Source organism: Trifolium pratense, linkage group LG2, assembly GCF_020283565.1.
Source record: "Trifolium pratense cultivar HEN17-A07 linkage group LG2, ARS_RC_1.1, whole genome shotgun sequence".
In the NCBI taxonomy this organism is placed as follows: domain Eukaryota; kingdom Viridiplantae; phylum Streptophyta; class Magnoliopsida; order Fabales; family Fabaceae; genus Trifolium; species Trifolium pratense.
In genome coordinates, this window is record NC_060060.1 from 9,889,534 (window position 1) to 9,909,159 (window position 19,626).

At 30.7% G+C, this 19,626-nt stretch overlaps 4 protein-coding genes across 4 annotated transcripts in view; 1 reads left to right on the top strand and 3 right to left on the bottom strand.

Annotated features, from left to right (window-relative positions):
* The window catches only part of LOC123905831, a 39,896-nt gene extending 31,125 nt beyond the window's left edge, over nucleotides 1-8,771 (bottom strand). The window contains exon 1 of the mRNA XM_045955583.1: nucleotides 8,636-8,771. The gene's annotated coding sequence lies outside the window, so the exon portion shown is untranslated. The remainder of the gene's footprint in view (nucleotides 1-8,635) is intronic.
* On the bottom strand, nucleotides 4,806-6,329 carry LOC123905834 (nuclear poly(A) polymerase 1-like). Its single transcript, XM_045955586.1, has 4 exons — nucleotides 6,024-6,329; nucleotides 5,722-5,866; nucleotides 5,551-5,628; nucleotides 4,806-5,122 (listed from the first exon to the last, which is right to left on the bottom strand). The coding sequence occupies exons 2-4, from the start codon at nucleotides 5,839-5,841 to the stop codon at nucleotides 5,027-5,029; spliced, it is 294 nt and encodes a 97-aa protein (XP_045811542.1). The 5' UTR covers nucleotides 5,842-5,866; nucleotides 6,024-6,329; the 3' UTR covers nucleotides 4,806-5,026.
* Nucleotides 8,772-10,151: 1,380 nt separating the features above from the next.
* Nucleotides 10,152-11,805, top strand: LOC123904134. The gene is made up of 6 exons (XM_045953829.1): nucleotides 10,152-10,387; nucleotides 10,509-10,577; nucleotides 10,670-10,730; nucleotides 10,970-11,019; nucleotides 11,095-11,445; nucleotides 11,548-11,805. The coding sequence occupies exons 1-6, from the start codon at nucleotides 10,187-10,189 to the stop codon at nucleotides 11,803-11,805; spliced, it is 990 nt and encodes a 329-aa protein (XP_045809785.1). The 5' UTR covers nucleotides 10,152-10,186.
* A 621-nt stretch (nucleotides 11,806-12,426) lies between these two features.
* On the bottom strand, nucleotides 12,427-13,452 carry LOC123904135. Its single transcript, XM_045953830.1, has 3 exons — nucleotides 13,256-13,452; nucleotides 12,776-13,097; nucleotides 12,427-12,672 (listed from the first exon to the last, which is right to left on the bottom strand). The coding sequence occupies exons 1-3, from the start codon at nucleotides 13,273-13,275 to the stop codon at nucleotides 12,427-12,429; spliced, it is 588 nt and encodes a 195-aa protein (XP_045809786.1). The 5' UTR covers nucleotides 13,276-13,452.
* Nucleotides 13,453-19,626: the final 6,174 nt, after the last annotated feature.

A 19,626-nucleotide genomic window follows, 5' to 3' on the forward strand; every position in this document is an offset into this window, starting at 1 on the left:
ATAAACAAGTCCCTAATTATTGGCTCAATATAATTTATAAGGGACGAAGAGTCATATCAAATATATTTTCCCAATATTCTTTAATAATTCATCGTATTGCATTATATTGGAGCAATTGGAACATACCAACACATCCAAAAATGCTTATATAAAAAATATTAGATTATAAAACTAAACTTAATTGCAAGTTAAGGGGAAGACTTTTGTATAATAACATATTGGCTTCAGCGAATCAATATCTCAACATATATATTTAAATGTTCCCAAAATATAAAATAGAACTTAGAAGTATTGATCTCATAAGTATCGACCATGTAATTAACTTTAGACGTCTAAAGAATGGATCTTCAAGTCCATTATTATTTTTGTTTGTATGAACATATTCTACAAGATGTTTGGTATAAATTTCAATTAACATATGATACTTATCAAATACTTTCTAGAATTTTTTTTTTATATATATAAAATGAGCTCTCAAAAATAATCTCACAAATTTTTGGTTGTGAGTTGATAACTAACATACATGTGACCATTTAGTTGATGCATCTTTTAAAATTATAGAAATTTAATTGGTCCACATGATCGGTGTATTGATTTATAAATATCACCTTATATATAAAATAAGAGACGCTCGTTTACTAAATTTATCAATTTTCTTCGGGAACTAGTAATACACAAAAAGTGTTAGATTGAATGAACTTCTGGCCATTCAATACATATCCATAAAAAAAATTTCGCATCATAATAGACCAGAAATGACCCAACTGATCTTGCCAATGACAAAAATAATATGATTTATTTGTAAACTTCTGGTTTACTTGAACATGTGCTTAAGTTGCACTAATATCATAAGTACACCACAAACTAGAGACAAAAGTTGATAATATGTCTCGTAATATAGAGATAAAATATCTCCGTCGTTTCTTGTTTCAATATGATATTCATTTATGTGAATATCCTTCGGTAACAAATCTCTTTAAGACTTAAAATATAAAATACATTAGCAAAGTGCAACTTCGTTTCTCGATATAACAATGCATTGATTCTTCTGGAGCCTTCAATAATTTTCGTACTACCAAATATAAAATTTAATTTTTCATGAATAGTAGAATCAATGAATATTTTCAAGCTAAACAAATATGTTTCTACAAAAAAAATCTTTTCGGTGGAACACAATAAAAAACATAGTAATAATTTATTTGTATGAGAATTAAAAGAGTAAAAATAAAGTATAACAAAATAATGCTTATGTGGATTTCAGTAGAATTAGAAATTAAAATATAGTAACAATTAAAAGATTTTAAAATTCAAATCAATCAATTGATTTAAATATGTAACCGAATAATTAAAGTCAGTTTATGTTTGCAAAGAATTTTTTTTTTAAGAGCAAAGAATAATCATTATTATGAGAGGAAAAAAAAAACGTATGAACCATGCATTCAATCATGAGTTTAATATATCAATAATATTCATCCAATGTATGTACAACAATGGATATACAAAATATTCTTGAACTTATTTTTTTTCTTTTCAAAGTTGCTACTTCAAGAGCATATTCAAGAGACATAAATAATTTTTCTATTGATTTTCTTTAATTTTGGTCTATCTTATACCAAGTTCAAATATATCATATAGATTGTAATCATGTTGTAAAATTTTATAAGTTTTTCAGGAACTTAACAATATATCTCTATCAACAATGGCTATGGAAAATTACAATTTTCCAATCCTTCTAGAATACTTGATATTAAATTTTTGCTTATTCAAGAACTATATCTTTAGGGATATTATATTAAAATATTAGTTCTTCAAGAATTATACCACCAATATTCATAAACATTGATTATGAAAAATTGTTCTTGAGCGATACTACAAGAAATGCTTTAATATTGAATTTTAAGTTCTTCAAAAACTATACAAATAATTTTTCATTAACAATGGTTCGGGAAATCCATATTCTTTGAGTGATCCATCGGAGATCATTATTATTAAAACATTAATTCTTCAAGAACTATATCACAAGTGATCTTCATAATGATTAAGAATAATTTATTCCTTGCGTCAAAGAAAAAGAATAATTTATTCCTTATGCATTCAATTGGATTTTCCCTTTTTCTTCCTTAGTTCTTCGGGAACTAATTTGCCCACTTTAATTTTAAAATTAACACAGTCATGACTATTACCATGACCACAATTTTTTTTTCATGGTAAACTTGTGTTACTACATTCACTTCTGGGAATGGAGTAACATCAGTGGATCGGATTTCATTCACTTCTGGGAATAATTTTTCATTCATTTATCATTGATATATACTATCATCAAATAATAAAATTAAGCAAATAATTAGATAAACATAGTAAACACAGTCAAATAAAAAATTCCAATTATCTGTATTAATATTAATATAATGTAACATAAAAGTTTATAATACAAATTAAATAGTAACATAATGAAATTAATAATAATTATAATGTAACCTATAATAATAATTATAATGTAACATATATTAATTAGTAAGTTATTGAAAAAAAATTGGCATATGCATAGAATAGGTAACGTAAATTAGCATATGATTGTACTTTTTTTTTCTTTTTTTTTAACTAAAAATTCTAACATGATATGTATAGATTATGAGCAACATACATGAAGTATTCTAAAAAAAATGGCGCATGATATATGTATGTTTAGTTTGTTTTTATTATTATTACAGTAAATAAATAAATCCAATGAAAATTATAAATTGATAAAGTCATCCTTCAGGGATGCATGTATAGGAAGTTCTTCAAGAACTATATAATATAATGTAAGAATAATCTTTCTTTTTTTGTGTACAATCCTTTAGGATGCATATATATTGAATCATTCATAAGTTCTTCAAAACCTCTATAATAGATCTTATCAATTATTTTGTACATCCTTCAGGGATGTGTCACAATTGAATTCATCAAGATTTCATGGAGGACAAAATTTGAATTTTTAAGTTCTTTGAGAACTATATAATAGATCTAATTGTACGATCCTTCAAAGATGTATCCGTAATGAATTCTTCAAGAATTATGGAGAATAAAAATTGGTTCTTAAATTGTTCAAGAATTGTATAACAAATCAAATCAATTATTTATCCAATCCTTCAGGGATTGATGTTTTTGAATTCTTCTAAAAGATTAACAAGATATTGATTTTACTTATATCTATGAATCTTCGGGATTCATATTTTAAAATTTCATCATATTATATCTATGAATCTTCGGGATTCATATTTTAAAAGATATTTTACGTTACTTTTATAAGCGTATGCTTATGAATCTTCAGGATTATATTTTAAAATTTCATCATACTATGAATCTTCAGGATTCATATTTTAAAATTTCATCACACTATGAATCTTCAGGATTCATATCACCACGATACTTCTGGATCGTAGGTTTGTGAATTAATATATAAAAAAACGAGAAGAACAAAATGATCTGAAAAAATAGAATAAAAAAAATTCATACATAAAATAAAATTGTCAATTCCCATTGTTGTTATACCTTTTTTGAAAGAGGAGAGACTATCGTGCTGATAACGTGTTATGAACTATTCCTAGAGAATAACAAGAATAGAGAAGAAGAGATGAAGGAGAGAAAGAGAAGAGAGAATAGACTCTTGTATTGTTCTATTCAAGGTGTATATCACATTGTATCATATGCTCTATTTATAGGACAATATATGGGCCAATGAATATGGGCCAAGACTAATTGACATCTACTAATATATTCATAACAAATATTATATTTTACCGTGTCACACATTCTTCACGAGTCTCTTTTTCTGTATTCTATATTCCACCCCTGAAGATATTTGTAAAATAATGTTTAAAATTTTCAAAAATATGAATCTATTTTTAAAATGCATTTTTGAAAAAAAAATATCTATTGTCTTTTAGGACTGGAAAGAAAATCATATGTAAGGGCCCCTATTTTACTTTTTTTCTTGGTTTACAATGAGCTGGGGATCGAACCCAAAATCTATAGTGAACTTGGAAAAGATATTCACCTTATTGACTATTAATGTGTTGAATGTAACTTTGTTAGCTTGTTAATTAGGAATTGACAATGACTTGTGGAAAATAATATTCGAAATTATGTCAATTTTCTTGTGCGTTATTAGCTACTAGTAATTTTATTGTGCGTTATTAGCTACCAGTGACTTGAAATTATGTTAAGCATTGACTTTTAATGTGTTGAATGTAACTTGTTAGGAATTGACAATGACTTGTGGAAAATAATATTCGGAATTATGTCAATTTTCTTGTGCGTTATTAGCTACTAGTAATTTCTAGGTTGTACGTATAATTTCTGCGCCGGAAAAGTGTAGACCATATAATTAATATGCAGGCACAGGAAGCTACAAAAAAACGAAAAAAAAATAAAAAATAAAACTAACATACCACTACTGATATTTATAACAATCAGTAGTGAAAACTACACATACCACTACGGGTAAAAGTAATGACCCGTAGTGGAATCCTCAATTCTTAAAAAAAAAAAAATGGAAACCATACATACCACTACGGATATGTTTAAATACCCGTAGTGGAATCTCATACATACCACTACGGGTATTTGTAAATACCCGTAGCGGAATCCCCAATTCTTAAAAAAAAAAAAAACTGGAAACCATACATACCACTACGGATATGTGTGAATACCCGTAGTGGAATCTCATACATACCACTACGGGTATTTGTAATAACCGACGTGGAATCCCCATAATTTTAAATAATAATTACAGAAGAAACTACACATACCACGACGGGTATAAAAAGACCCGACGTGGAAAGTGTGTACTTACAACGTCGACCGCGTTTACTACTGGCCACGGCCAGTAGTGGAAAGTCTGTTTGGCCAGTAGTTGTATCTCCTTTCTGCACTAGTGTTATACGTATTTTCTTAAAAGGATTAAAAACTATACCAGACAAATTATAAACAACAACAGATTTCCACCATATATACCAGACAAAAAATCATTGAAAAACCTAAATCAATTGCAATAGAAAATCTTGGCATTTGCTTCGTGCACCAGTTGTTCATTGAATCCCTTCGCCCGGCTGATGGTCTTAACCCAAATCTTCACAATCTAGTTTATAATATAACAGCACAATCAAAACAAACGAATTCATAGCAATCTGCACTACATTTCCAAGATTTTTTTTTAAGTGATCAAATGTTAAGGGTGAGAGGAGGCTGTCCCCATTACTAGCATTATATTTGAATATTTATGTCTTTAGTTAAAAACGATTCAGTCACTACAATCAATAAATCGGAGATGTTCAATGAAGATTGTAGATTGTACAGTTCATATTAGTATTGTTAAATAGAGGCTATACTATAGTGTTTTAAGTTGTAACGTGATCTTCAATTGACAACACCGGTTAGTATTTCTATCTTAGCAAATTGGATTTAAAACATGAACTTGAAACGTGAATCGTGATATCTTCATCTAAAAACTCCGATTTTCTAAGGTTGAATGAAATGAAATTACATCAAAAAATAAACAAGGTCAACCTGGTCTAGCCTGCCAAGCACTTCCTCCCTACACACTGCCTCCTGCTGACTCTCATACAATCCAACACCTTGCAAGTACTGAACACCAAAAATCCAAATTCAGTACAAAATAACACTACCAAAAGCACCAAAATTCCATATAAATTCACAATAACTGCAAATAAAAAGAACCTTTTCAAGTTCATGGCTCTTGATCACATCTTCCTCAGTTGGTCCAGCCAATGAAATCGGCTCAGTTATGCCTAACCATTTCTGTCCATTATTCTGATTGCTCAATCCAGGGATCCCCATCAACAAATTGGTCCAGCCAATGAAACTAAATTAACGATTTAAGTGAATTAAATCCTAGTGCAAAAACAAAACACAATAAAATGAAAATAAACAAAAACGAAATTAAAGAAAACGAAAATCAGCTAACGAATTAAGAGAGAGAAAAAGGAAATTGAAAAATTGGAGTTGAAAATGGAACTGACCGGTTTGGGATGAGTTGAATAGACGGATTCAGGATCGTCACGGTTGAAGGATGAGTTGACGGTTTCGATGATGCGTTTCCCGTATAGCTTCGATTTGGATCTTCGATTTGGATCTAGGGTTCAAGAGAGAAGCTTTGATTTGGAGCTAGGGTTCGAGATAACGAGTGAGAGAGAGAGAGAGGATGGCTGAGAGAAGCCGGTGCTTGGAGAAGACGGCTGAAAATCGAGTTGATTTGAGGTTCAGTCAAGTTTGTTCATCGCGTAAGAGTGTTTGGGGTGTGAGAGCTCAGACATAAGATTGTGTTTGAATTGGGAATGAATGAATGAACAAATGAACATACACTCTGTGCTATACATTCTAAGTTAAGGGATTCCACTACGGGTGAATACCAAATCAGTAGTGAAATCCAATTAAAACAAATTTCAACGTAATTACAACATTGCCACCGTGTCTACTTTTCACTACTGATTTAAGAAAACCAGTAGTGAAATCCCTTGTCTATGAACTTTTCACTACTGGTATACAAATATCCGTAGTGGAATCCTTTGCTCAAATGTATTTCACTACTGGTATTCACATACCAGTAGTGGAATCTCTTAGCCAAAAGTCCATTTTCTACTAGTGATACCACTACGGATATGTGTGAATACCCGTAGTGGAATCTCATACATACCACTACGGGTATTTGTAATAACCGACGTGGAATCCCCATAATTTTAAATAATAATTACAGAAGAAACTACACATACCACGACGGGTATAAAAAGACCCGACGTGGAAAGTGTGTACTTACAACGTCGACTGCGTTTACTACTGGCCACGGCCAGTAGTGGAAAGTCTGTTTGGCCAGTAGTTGTATCTCCTTTCTGCACTAGTGTTATACGTATTTTCTTAAAAGGATTAAAAATTTATAACGGAAGAGTTTTTATTAATTTACTACTAAAACTCAAAGATTTAGATTCATTGCAATAATCACATTGCTATATAAAAATATATTAACAAAAATTTGTTATAAAACTTTTTTCCTTTGTGTAGAAAATATGTCAATTAAATCGGTTGTAGAATTGTATAGCAATAACATAAAAAGAATTTGATACCACATACTCCTTCCGTGACAAAATCTAAGCAAAATTCATATTTTTAGATTCAAATATAGTCTTGACAATATATTCTTTTAAATGGTTTTTAAGCATTCTATAACATGGGGTTTCTTATATATCCATATGGGAACGATACATACAACATATCATTTTATTTGGATACTATGCAATCTCCTAATTCACACATCATCGAGTGATTAGAGATGTGACATTTTGTCTGGTTGTATTTAATTAGTTGGATAACATCGTGTCAATCACAAATGAGACTCATCATGTGTTTAGTGAAAGGGAGAAGGGGTGAGATTTCTCATCATTTGTAACTTGAGTTGAGCTTGATAATACTCATATGGGGTTGCTTGTGAATAATCATTGTATTGTTGGTACAGAGGTTTATGTTCACAAATAAAGACTTGAGAATAAAGTGAGTCAAATTTTCAACTTGTTATTTGCTACCTAAGTTGGAGATTTGATTCACTTGATTCTCATATCTTCAGTTGTGAACATAAACTTCTGCACCAGCAATACAACCATTGTTCACAAGCAACTCCAGACGTGTATTATCAAGCTCAACGAAAGATACAAAATATGATAAATTTCATCCCACCCCTCTTTCACTAAACACATTACGAGTCTGTTTTGTAATTGACATGATAATGTCCAACTAATTAAATAAAATCATCTTAAATGTCACGTTTATGATCCCTTCTTAGTTCTTAATTTGAATTACGAGATTGCATAGTAACCAAATAAAATGCTATGATATTTGTATTGTTCCATATAGATATACAAGAAACTTTGTTATAAAATGCTTGAAAACCATTTATATAAAAATATATATGGTCAACACTATATTTGATAAAACTATCAATAAGAATATTTAAGATGCATATTTTGTTACTATATAGTCAAGACTATATTTGAATATTTTTTGTACCAATTTTTTTTATATACTTTCTTAACATATTTGTAAATAATAAATGACAATATTTATATAAATTTAATAATTAAAATTTTTAAAATACTTATATCATTATGTTTTTCTTATTTATTTTTCAATAGAGTGAAACAAAGATTTACAATAACATTTAGAATTTTGGCCGATTATCGCAAATCATAGGTATGTTGTTATCGTTTCAAAACTCTGAATCCATTGGTCTACACATTTTAGGACAAAATTGAAACTTTCAAGTACCTAAAATACCCCTAAGTGTTGGCCAACACAAAAGACAACCCAAACTAATTTTTTTCAAAAAAAAAAAAAAATTTGGTACAATTAATCATAGATCAACAAAATATAAGAGCGTTTAAGAAAAGAATAAAATTTTAACCCATCTTCAAAATTTTCAAAATGATCAAAGACGAAAATTTCTTTTAGATCCATGCATATTTTGACTCGATCTGTTACTTTCGTGAAATAATAAGCAAAATATATCAAAAATCAAACACCATATCCCCTATAGAGCATTTTAACCCAAAAACAACAAAGAAGGAGAAAGATTAATATGATTTACCTTAAAAGAGAGCTTCTCACACTAAGATTCAACTTCCACCTAGCTTAGATGCTCAAAATTTAGAAGGAAAATAAAAATAAAAAATGTTGGGGGGAGAAGGGTTTTGAGGCCGCCGATGAGAAAGAGAAAGAGAGAGAAAGTTTGTGAAGAAATGAGGAAAAAATGTATTTAGCTATACTTATAGGAAAATGAATAGAACTGTAAAAATTGGAACAAATCTATAGGCCAGCCCATAATTTTTTACAGGTTGTGCCATAAAAATCAAGCCCAATAAATGTCTAACCTTTTTGCTCCAACTCATTTAGCCCATATTGATATTCGACTCAGCCGGCCCACTATCAATATTTTTATGTGATTTAAAGAAAAAACTATTTTAACTATTAAAATTATTAATAAAATATATTTAAATATGTAACTATTTAAATATATCTATAAGTTTAATGGAACATGCAAAACTTAACACTGAATGCATTAAAATTACAAAAAATATTTTGTCCAAATCTAATAAAACTACCCTATGTAATTTAAAGTGCCATTAACTCTAGTGCAGTGAGAATAGATTAGAGATTCTCGTTCAGAACCAATGAGGGGAACCTGTGATTATTCCTCTACATCGTCATTAAGGTTCTTAAGAATCACCATATAGTGTAAATAAGGGCTTGAAGAGAATTGAGTAATAGAAAATCAAGGAAAAAGAGAGTCAAGGATGTTACCTCAAGGTAGATTTGCAACACTTTAGCAAAATAATATTGTGAAGAAGAAAAGAAAACAAGACCCTAAGCAATTTCGATGAAAAAATAGAGTTGAAAGAATGAAGAAAATGAAACAAAGAAATAAATAAATAGGAAAGGTGAAGTGACAAAAATATATTTTTTTTCCACCCAACAATTATATCTCTACAAATCATTTTTTCCCCCAATTTTACCCTTTATTGTTTTTGGTAGAATAATTTTACACATTATTGTTTGAGTTTAAAAGAAATTTGACTTTGTCAAAAAAAAGAAAAAGAAATTTGACTTATAGTGACAGACAAACCTGTCACTAAAAGTAAAAAAATCTGTAAATAGATCTCATTTTCACCTCTATCGGAACACTTTTTCAATGTAATTTGGTTCATTATTTCTTACTGGAACACCTTCTTTAGAATTTCCGGTATACTTATTTATAGATTTTTGACTTTTGTCCGTCACTATCTATAGATTTTTGACTTTTGTCTGTCACTATAAGTCAAATTTTTTGTATTGAAATAAGTATACTGAAATTCTAAAGCAGGTGTTCCGATAAGAAATAATGAACCAAATTACTATGAAAAGTGTTCTGATAGAGGTGAAAACGAGATTTATTTACAGGTTTTTTTACTTTTAGTAACAGGTTTGTGTTGTCACTATAAGTCAAATTTCTTTTAAACTCAAATAATAAAGAGTAAAATTATTCTAACAAAAAAAGTAGGCAGCATCTATTATGAACCCCCAAAAATGGGGGTTTATGGTGCACCAAGCCCTTTTTACCGCGGGCCCACTTCAATTTATTATAAGATTATTTTAAGAAACAATGGAAGATTACGTTTATGCCCCTGAATCATATTTTCACTTTTCTCTTTCTCTTTCTCTTTCTCTTTCTCTTTCTCTTCGTCTTTCTCTTTCTCTGAGGAAGAAGGATCCTCTTCTCCAACGATCCTCTTCTCCACCCACACCACCGGCGAACTCATCTTCTCTTCTCCGCTCACCCCCGACGAACTCATTGACTTCAGAGGTCGATTTCTAATTCTTCTGGGTTTGTTAATTTCTAATTTTTTTTTTTATTGAAACCCTAATTTTCTTCAATTCTATTTCGAATCCTGCGTTTGTTCTCATTCTTTAGGTAAAATTTACAGAAATCCAACATGAATAGATCACGTATTTCAGTAGAAGCTCCTAAACGATTGCCAATTACCGACAAATGGGTGAGTTTCTCATTTTGGTTGATACAACTTTTTTTCCTTTTGCTTTTCATCTTATTTTGTCATTATAATTATTGTATTCATTTTTGTGCTAGATACAAATGGAATTCAAAGCAGAAAAGTTTTACTATTCCTATAAGAGGATGAGACATGAGTGTAAGTTTAAACTGAAATCTACTTTTTTATCAGAATTTGTTTTGTTTTATGATGTACTATGTTGATGAGTGATGACCATTATTTATCTGAGAATGTTTGGAGTACTCATGAGTTCTGAATGTGCTATAGGATTTTTAAGAAATTCTGTCCAATAGCGATATCTAGTATGCTCACATTATAAGTAGATTGTGTTTAAAATGAATAACCTAAGTATTTTGCTTATCTTATGTTAATTGTAGCATCTTATGGAAATGACGAGGACTTCCATGCTGCATTTTATGAAGGAAAGGTAATGTTACCAAATAAGTAGTTTGTAGTTGGAAATTTAAGAATTCCTTAATCTAAATTGCAATTGTTTTGACAGGACAAAATCTATTTTCCTACTTGTTGGTATCAAAGACATGCTCCCCGTATTGGGGAAACTGTAGTAATCAAAGATGAACATGGGAACAACTTTATTGCTTTTGTAAACAAAGGTGACAAACCATACCTAGAGTTTAACCAAACAAAACTCAGGTTGATGTACCAGCTAACAGTTTTTGGTTTAATTAAACTAAAGTTAGTTGATGAAAATAAGTTTGAGATGAAAGTTATGGGACATTACCTAGGAAAAATAGACACAAACGATCCAGCTAAATATTATGGTCATTGGGGTTATGATCCAATGTGGATTTTGGAGATTTCTGAATCCATGGCAACAGAAGGGAAACCTTTGGTATTTACCTACTTCAACCACATTGTACTTATTTATTTTATTAATTTTTATTCTAAATTATGACTAATTGAAGTTTTTGATTCGATACATTTATTGATGTAGATGATACCTGACTCTGTGGTGGATATCATTTACCACGGCTCAGTAGCTTATGAGCTTGAGGTGTCCATCTCCGAGACAACTGAATGCTATACTTGGGAAGTGCAACATACGGGTGTGAATTTTCTAATAGCGGGTGGATGGGTCGATTTTTTAAAGAACCAAGTCAAAAAAGGGATTAAGAAAATGTTTTTCTACAACGATGGTGCAAAATCTACAGTGATTTTGAGAAGTACTGATGGCTGCTGGGCTTGGAGCTGAAGCTGCTATAGTTAGGCTGTGGGGATTTGTGTTTAGGAGTTATTATTCCCTTTTAGTTTGTAATTAAGCTAGTTGGAACTTGTATGGTGTTGCACTGTCATCTAACTTAGTTTGTGGTTTAGGATTTAGTTTTCTTATTTAATGTTTCTGCTATGTAGTATATGGAAGCTACTGTTTGTGCTTGACCATTTTGAATTAAAACTTTGTTATAAATCAAATATCTATATAGCTATTAATGAAAACATGATTTGCCGATAAACTTGTTGCACCTCAAAATATAAGATAAACATAATACATAAGAGTTGTTTGCTTGGCAAACAATACATAGAGTTGTTAAATTAGAAACGGATGATTACATCAAATGCATATTACATAAGCTTGGTAACTTCACAAACATTTGTACAAAACATTTGTACCAAACTCTTTGAAGTGCTTGACCATTTTGAATTAAAACTTTGTTGTTATAAATCAAATACCTATATAGCTATTAATGAAAACATGATTTGCCGATAAACTTGTTGCACCTCAAAATATAAGATAAACATAATACATTAGAGTTGTTTTCTTGGCAAACAATACAGAGTTGTTAAATTAGAAACGGATGATTACATCAAATGCATATTACATAAGCTTGGTAACTTCACAAACATTTGTACCAAACTCTTTGAATTCAAAGCGCACCCTATCTTTGAATTCAATATTGTTGTCCGAACAAAATTTTTTCCATCCTTTTACAATCTTGACATTTTTCAAATGTGTACACGGATATTTTAAGTGAACTTCTGAACTGGATTGGTCTGGTACTCCTAGAATGAGCTTATGAAAATTGAATCGCCGAACATAATCATTTAATGCAGTCGGTAAGGTCTGCAAAACCCAATTTTAAAAATTATATAATGTTACTTTGACATGTAATTAAGCATAATAAAAATAGCAAAATAATGAAAATAAACTTAAAAACATAGCTTACAATCTGAGTTGGGGTACTGAAGTTTAGGTGACCAACGCTGAATTCAAATACATGTGATTTAGGGACTTGACGACCACCGACCAATGTAGTGAAGGTCTCATAATAGACATTATCGCTGCATGGAGGTATGTTATTGATAGTGATTGCACTCATTCCATCAGACATAGTTGGATCTATAATTTCAACTTCTTCTTCACTTCCTTCATAATTTCCGTTTTGCAAATCATAATTTTCATAGAAATCAACACCGTTTTCAGCCAGAAAAGCAGCATAATCAGGATCAATTTCGTTGTCATCATCATCATCATTATACTGAGAGCTACTATAGAAGAATTAAATTTTAAAATGAATTAAGATGGAATTGTATGAAAATATTTTATATACTATACTTAGTCATAGTGTCGTAACAATCGAAATACTAACAAATTGTCTCAAGTAAATTGAAGCCTATGAATAATAAAAATAAATTGTTATCGGTACCTGTTATTTGATGCAGCCATGTTTAACCTATATACAAATTTGAAGCAGTTAATTTTTTAAAATTGGAAGCAAGGATGCAAAAGAAGAAAGCTACAGTTCGGGCTAAAACTCCCCCATCACAGCAAATAACAACCAAGGGAAAATCAAAACTGACTAAGCACTAAAACTACCACCAAACTTCAATACCAGAATAGAGACACCTAAACCACCAACAAGCATCAACGTTAATAAAAATAATGAACAATATATTAGATAAGAATTCTAATTGCATATGGGTTTATTAAAATTGATCTGTAACTTGAGGTGTTTAGCTTAAAACTCAGATGAAGAAGAAGGTAGAGAAAACTTTACCTGTCCTTTGGAGAAGATGATGCGCCGTCCAAAAATTAGGGCAAATGGAACTACTATTAGTTTGCAAATGGTTTCATGGGTAAGTGGTAGTATACACGACAATGACTCTTGGTTGGGCTAAAAATGGTAACTTTAGTATCAACAAGTTGGCCCACTTGTTTCCCACTTGTTTGTTTGCAGAATTTGGAGTTTTTTAGAAAGTTGAATAAAAATTGAAATATGATCAAGACTAATGAGTGAATATGACATGATTAAGTTATATTATGCAATTTAAAATAGAAATATGATTATGACTAATCTCATCATAAAATTGTTAATTTTAAATTTTACAAAGTAATCAACATCCATACTATTACATTTGGTGGCATAAATCAGGGATGATCTTATCCGAACAAATTCAAAAGTAAAACCACAGAACAAACCAATCAAAACTAAAACCGCAAAAAAACGCATTTAGTTTAAACCGCACGAATGATTTTTATTTTAAATGGACTCTACTCAATATATTCTATGGCTGCCATATTCTATTACTTCACAATTTTCAAATATTTAAGCAACTCAGACAAGTTTTTTTAAATGGACTCTACTCGATATATTCTAAATTGACTCTACTCAATATATTCCATTATTTTTCAATTATTTAAGCAACTCAGACAAGTTTTTTTAAATGAACTCTACTCGATATATTCTAAATTGACTCTACTCAATATATTCCATTATTTTTCAATTATTTAAGCAACTCAGACAAGTTTTTTTAAATGGAGTCTACTCAATATCTTCCTATATGCATTATCAATTTCATAGACACATAATGACCAACTCAGCAAACTTATAAACCCACACTTCACATAGTAGTTAACATTGTCAATTTCATACAAACAGGTGATACAATCACCAAACATACCACTTAAAAGATAATCCTTGCTAAGTAGACATATAGGATGATTAACAAAGTACTTGAAGCATACAACAAAGAGGTAGAGTAAAACAAATAAAGATCAAATATCATCACATCAATGGATGATTAATCTTCAACGTGCATTGGATTTTCTCACAATGGTAACAGTCAGGAAACTTGGAGGTTTGTCAAGCCGAAACTTCAACGTGTCCTTTGGTTTGAGATTCAATCGTCTAACGAAGATACCCCATAAAGTTCCTCCTAAATGAAGTTCTGGGCGCTTCTTTGGTTTCTTCCTGTAGCCCTTGACTACTTTGCATTCAATCTTTTGATGAGTTTGTTCATTGATGACAACCATGATTTTATTCTCAATATCAGGATACTCTAGGCAAACAACAGCAGGAAAGTGCTACAACAATGAACATATAAAAATGTGGGTAACTTGACACACAAAAAACAAAAAATTATTTAACAAAATATTTAATTATTTAAGGCTATTGATAGTCAACTTACCATAACACAGTGTCCTTTAGCAAATTTCTTACGAACAAATTTGTCCCACACAAAACAGTTTATGTTGTTCATTTCTCCACGAGGACCATTAGGTTCTATAACTTCCTCATTAACGGGAGCATCGGGATTAGATTCTGCACCTGGCTCGTAGAGAGGAACATCATCGTCTGAACAACAAACCGTATTCGATTCAGCAGGAACATCATAAAGAGGAGAAAATTCACTCATGCTCTCGTCGAACATTAGAAAGTTGTTTTCCTCTTCATAATAAATAATAACTTTTGTCTGTTGTGTAAATCCATTATTTGTTGCAACAGTAATACCGGAACTCAAGCACAATTTTCCCTTTCTCCATATAAAATTCACCTTAGTCTTCTTTCGATAGGCATTTATAATAAATCCATGCCTTTCATAATTGAACTTAGTAGACCAATTGTTGACAAAATAAGGACACACATATATGGCTTCCTAGATTCATGTAAATACATTAGGAACAAACCAAACATGTAAATAAAATTGATGATATGTTGTGATTGTAACTAAATTAAGTGAACAATACCTTATCAGGAACAATAGTAGTTTTGAACCAATTGGGTGTGCAGCTTGATGGTCCAGCAACATTCCTTATATAATAGGGTGACAAAGACAAATTTATCATCTTCCCACAAACATGTAAATAATAGTAGTAACACATATTCTAGACGTGGTCCCAAAATTTCAAAGTACAAGTAGTACACATTAAAGAAACATGTTCACTTCTCAATACAGAAAACGACACTACCTTACTTTATTTCATTTTTAAATGACACAAAAAACATAAAAACAATTCCAAACATAAAGTACTTTGAAAGTTGTACAAGTGAAATGCTACCAAACGGGAAACATGCAAATTGCAAGAATATATTAACATAAGAAAATGTCAAAACTTACCTTTTTGAGTTTGTAACCATGTCTGCTATGCAAGAAGCGAAATTCACTTCCCTTTCAATTGTTGATGGAGCCATTGTTGGAGGCTGAGGTTCAGGTAAAATCCTCATCCAAAACATATTTTCGTCGAACACATAACTGAGGGTCACCCTAGTAGGTTTCACAAAGCCAAAATACTTACCAACACAAATTCCATCGGTTAGTGTCATATCAGTGTTGGATCGGTTATACAAGACCATAACCTTCATTCTATTTGGACCCCTTATCCACCCAAATTGGTGCTTCATAAATTCAATTTTCCATTTTGCATAAAAATCTCCGGGAATGTCAATATTTTCCTAAATATCATGAACAAAACATAAATGAATACCTTTTCAACTAATGATCTGAAAACCTAAAAATTGATAAATTAAAAGACAGTAGCATATACCTTATTTGGATCTATTACAGTTTCAAAATAGTGGCGATATTTGGCAATATCTTCGGGTGTTGGTAATCTGAAAATGTTGAAATTGCTAAGAACATGTCACAGATCGAGTAACCAACAATATATATATATATAATATATATAAACCCTAGATGTGTAATCGAGCATAAGAAGCATAGATATTACACGATTTAGACATGCAATAACTTAAAATGTGCGATCTGTAACTCACCTTTTGGAAGACGACGCCATTGATGGAGAAGAGGAGCAAGAACATGAAGAAGATGGAAGTAGAAGAGGATACGAGGGTTGGACTATGTTTACTTTACCTTTTGTCTCTCACATATATGATTGGCACATATCTAACCATACATTTTTTGTCTCACATATGTTTACCACTTTACCTTTTGTCTCTCACTTTTTGTCTAACCTTACACTTTTTGGTCCAAAAAAAAAAACAATAAAATAGTGTTGTGAAATACACTATGTGCACCAAATTACCTAACGCGGTGAAACACACCCAATGCGTCAAACTAGTTGCATTTTAATTAACTAACAACGCGTAGAAACACACCGAACGCGCCAAGTTAGTTTGTATTTTTATTTACTACTAATACCGCGAAACACATCCGACACGCCAAATTAGTTAGCAATTTATTTCCTTATACACCATGCTATTTTTTTAATCTACTTTGTTAACCTTCTAAAATTACCAACGTGTACCAATTTGTCAAAAAAAAATCAATGTGTATCATATAGTTCATTTTGCTTCTTTAATTTATGGTCATACATAATATATAAGAGTGTTCTAACACATTCATTCAATACATAGATGATTTTTCAAGTCAATGCGTACAAGATTTTGTTGCCAAAAAATTACATGTAATTTAAGCGTTAATGCAAATTGTCTTCCATAGGTGCAAGAGTGTTCCAAAATTCTTGGACTTTTTGTTCTAAATAAATCCGACGTTCATTGTGTTGGCCGCGAAGTAGAATAATTGATGTCCACATCCTTACAACATTTTCGTCATGAGTTGTACTAAGATTTGTATGAAATCCATGCTCCATCTCTAACCAGTCTAATACCCATATTGATGAAGCGTCCCTGTCATTAAGAAGTTAAAGGCATTTGACTAAACAAAAAAGATAACTTTATTTGACATTTTTATCATTACTAACCTTGTAGAGTAATTAGGCATTCCTCTTGGTGCTTTAATTTCCCAATTACCAAAATCTTTTAATCCATTTACAAAAGTGTTTTTATACTTATCCGTTAAAACTAACTCAGCAATCACCTTGCACTAAAAAAAATTGAAACAAAATAGTCACAATTATTGAAAATTAGTCTAAGTAATTTTGACTCAAAATTTGAAATGTAATTACCAGTTTCGATATTCTTTCCCTTCTTGTTGCTATATTGTCAGCTTGTAGTAATGAATCTAGATGATATACAACTTTATCTTTAATAGAAATGACCATAAGAAACCAGTGTCCACATTCATCCTTTAAGGGAACATAGATCTAGTAATTTCAAAAAACATAGTTATCGGTTATAGATTATAAAGTAATTGTTGATCAATAGATTATAGGGAAGTATGTACTATAAATTAACAGAACTCACATATTTTAGAGTTGTAAATGGACTCATAAAATTTGAATAATGTTTTGTCAAACTTTGTAAATCATGACCGTCTTTTACATCTTCCTGTAACAAATAGAGATAAATAAACCTTAAGCTCGAAATTACAAACAATTAATGCATCATTTTTATTTATTAATTAAGAAGGATATGTACCGCAAAAGTTGGAGGCAATGACCAAACTAATTTGTTAGCTGCATCATGTTGAGAACAAGTAGTTTTTATTGCCATTAAATTGAATATTTGGTCTTGAACAACCTCATTAGGACACAAACAATGAAGCTCCATTCTAGATACTTTAAAACCTCCTATTTGAATCATCACTTCACTACATTGTATACCAAAAATATTAGGAAATAAAAGTTGAGTTAATTAGTTATTAAAATAGCTGTGTTTCAGTTTTGATGAAAATTACTTACTTTGGATCATGACCTGCATTAAATACATATGCACAAAGTTGGATGTCAGGAATTTGAAGGTGCATTGCTTTAGTTGGTGTAAATGTACACTTAACCCCCTGTTACAATAAAACTTGTTAGTTCATATCAATGTTTTGAGATAGTCACCAATACAAATAAGTCAATAACTTACCTCAGGCAATTGTATTTCTTTCATGTTGGTATGTTTAGTAGAACTTGGGGATGCTTTAGTTGGTGTAAATGAACTCTTGCTTGCATATTTGTTACTTGTGGATGGTGTCCTAATCGTTTTCTTTTTGTTCTTTGAATTTTCCATTGCAATTTTAATCTAATGATAAAACTTGTTTAGTAAATAATGAAGACAAATATCATATTTAATCAAATTTCAAGAATAAGTTATATACCCCCTGTCTTGTTTGATGACTCCGGGATTTTGGTGATACTTTCTTCATCTGTTTACTTGGTGTAGAGAGTGTAGGAGTCATGGATTTTAAAAATGACATATGTTGCTTTTGGGTGCAATACGAACTATCAGTTTGATGAAGACTTGAAATTTTAGCAGCCGTATTATCCGCATCATCTTCGTCCGATACATCGAATATAATATTGGATGTTTCAATATCATGGTAATGTTGATTGTATCTTACTTTCTTACCAATTGATGAACAATTAAATGAACTGATATTTGATTGTGGTGGACAACTCTTTGAAGAATTATTTTTGACATGTAAATTTGTGGATTTTGGCAAGCTTGATCTCACTTCATCTAAAATGGTACTTAACTGCTGTATCATTTGAGTCAATTCCTATCAAACAAAACACCATATTGTCATGTTAAGCTATCACTATAATTAAGCATGACTCTAAAGAATGATGTAACTTACCTGAATCTTAGTTGAAGCTGATTCTACACAACTAACTAGTTCATCCAATGAAACATGACTATGTCCATCTTGTGTATCCATCACCTACCATAAAACGATCAATACATTATTATTTATTAGACTTAAAATCTGAATAAACAACAAAAGTTTTGGATTAACAACTCACATCTTTTTCTGAATCTTTGATCCACACCCATTTTCCTGATGTTTTTTTTTTCATCTTGTGTAAGCTTTTCATGTTTAGCTCTGCACTGGCTTTTTCGAAGAAAAGAAAAGCATAATTACTTCAGGGTGATGTTTTGGGCAAGCATCT

Bases quoted from the DNA above. Each gene is read 5' to 3' on its own strand.
- LOC123904134 (XM_045953829.1), top strand. From the start codon at position 10,187: ATGGAAGATTACGTTTATGCCCCTGAATCATATTTTCACTTTTCTCTT. The intron at 10,578-10,669 runs GTGAGTTTCTCA...TTTTTGTGCTAG, and splicing joins TGCCAATTACCGACAAATGG to ATACAAATGGAATTCAAAGC. The intron at 11,020-11,094 runs GTAATGTTACCA...TTGTTTTGACAG, and splicing joins CTGCATTTTATGAAGGAAAG to GACAAAATCTATTTTCCTAC.
- LOC123904135 (XM_045953830.1), bottom strand. From the start codon at position 13,275: ATGGCTGCATCAAATAACAG. The intron at 13,098-13,255 runs GTACCGATAACA...ATTCTTCTATAG, and splicing joins ATGGCTGCATCAAATAACAG to TAGCTCTCAGTATAATGATG. The intron at 12,673-12,775 runs GTAAGCTATGTT...TGGGTTTTGCAG, and splicing joins TCAGTACCCCAACTCAGATT to ACCTTACCGACTGCATTAAA.
- LOC123905834 (XM_045955586.1), bottom strand. From the start codon at position 5,841: ATGGGGATCCCTGGATTGAGCAATCAGAATAATGGACAGAAATGGTTA. The intron at 5,629-5,721 runs GTTCTTTTTATT...TTTGGTGTTCAG, and splicing joins AGAGCCATGAACTTGAAAAG to TACTTGCAAGGTGTTGGATT. The intron at 5,123-5,550 runs GTTGACCTTGTT...ATTATAAACTAG, and splicing joins TGCTTGGCAGGCTAGACCAG to ATTGTGAAGATTTGGGTTAA.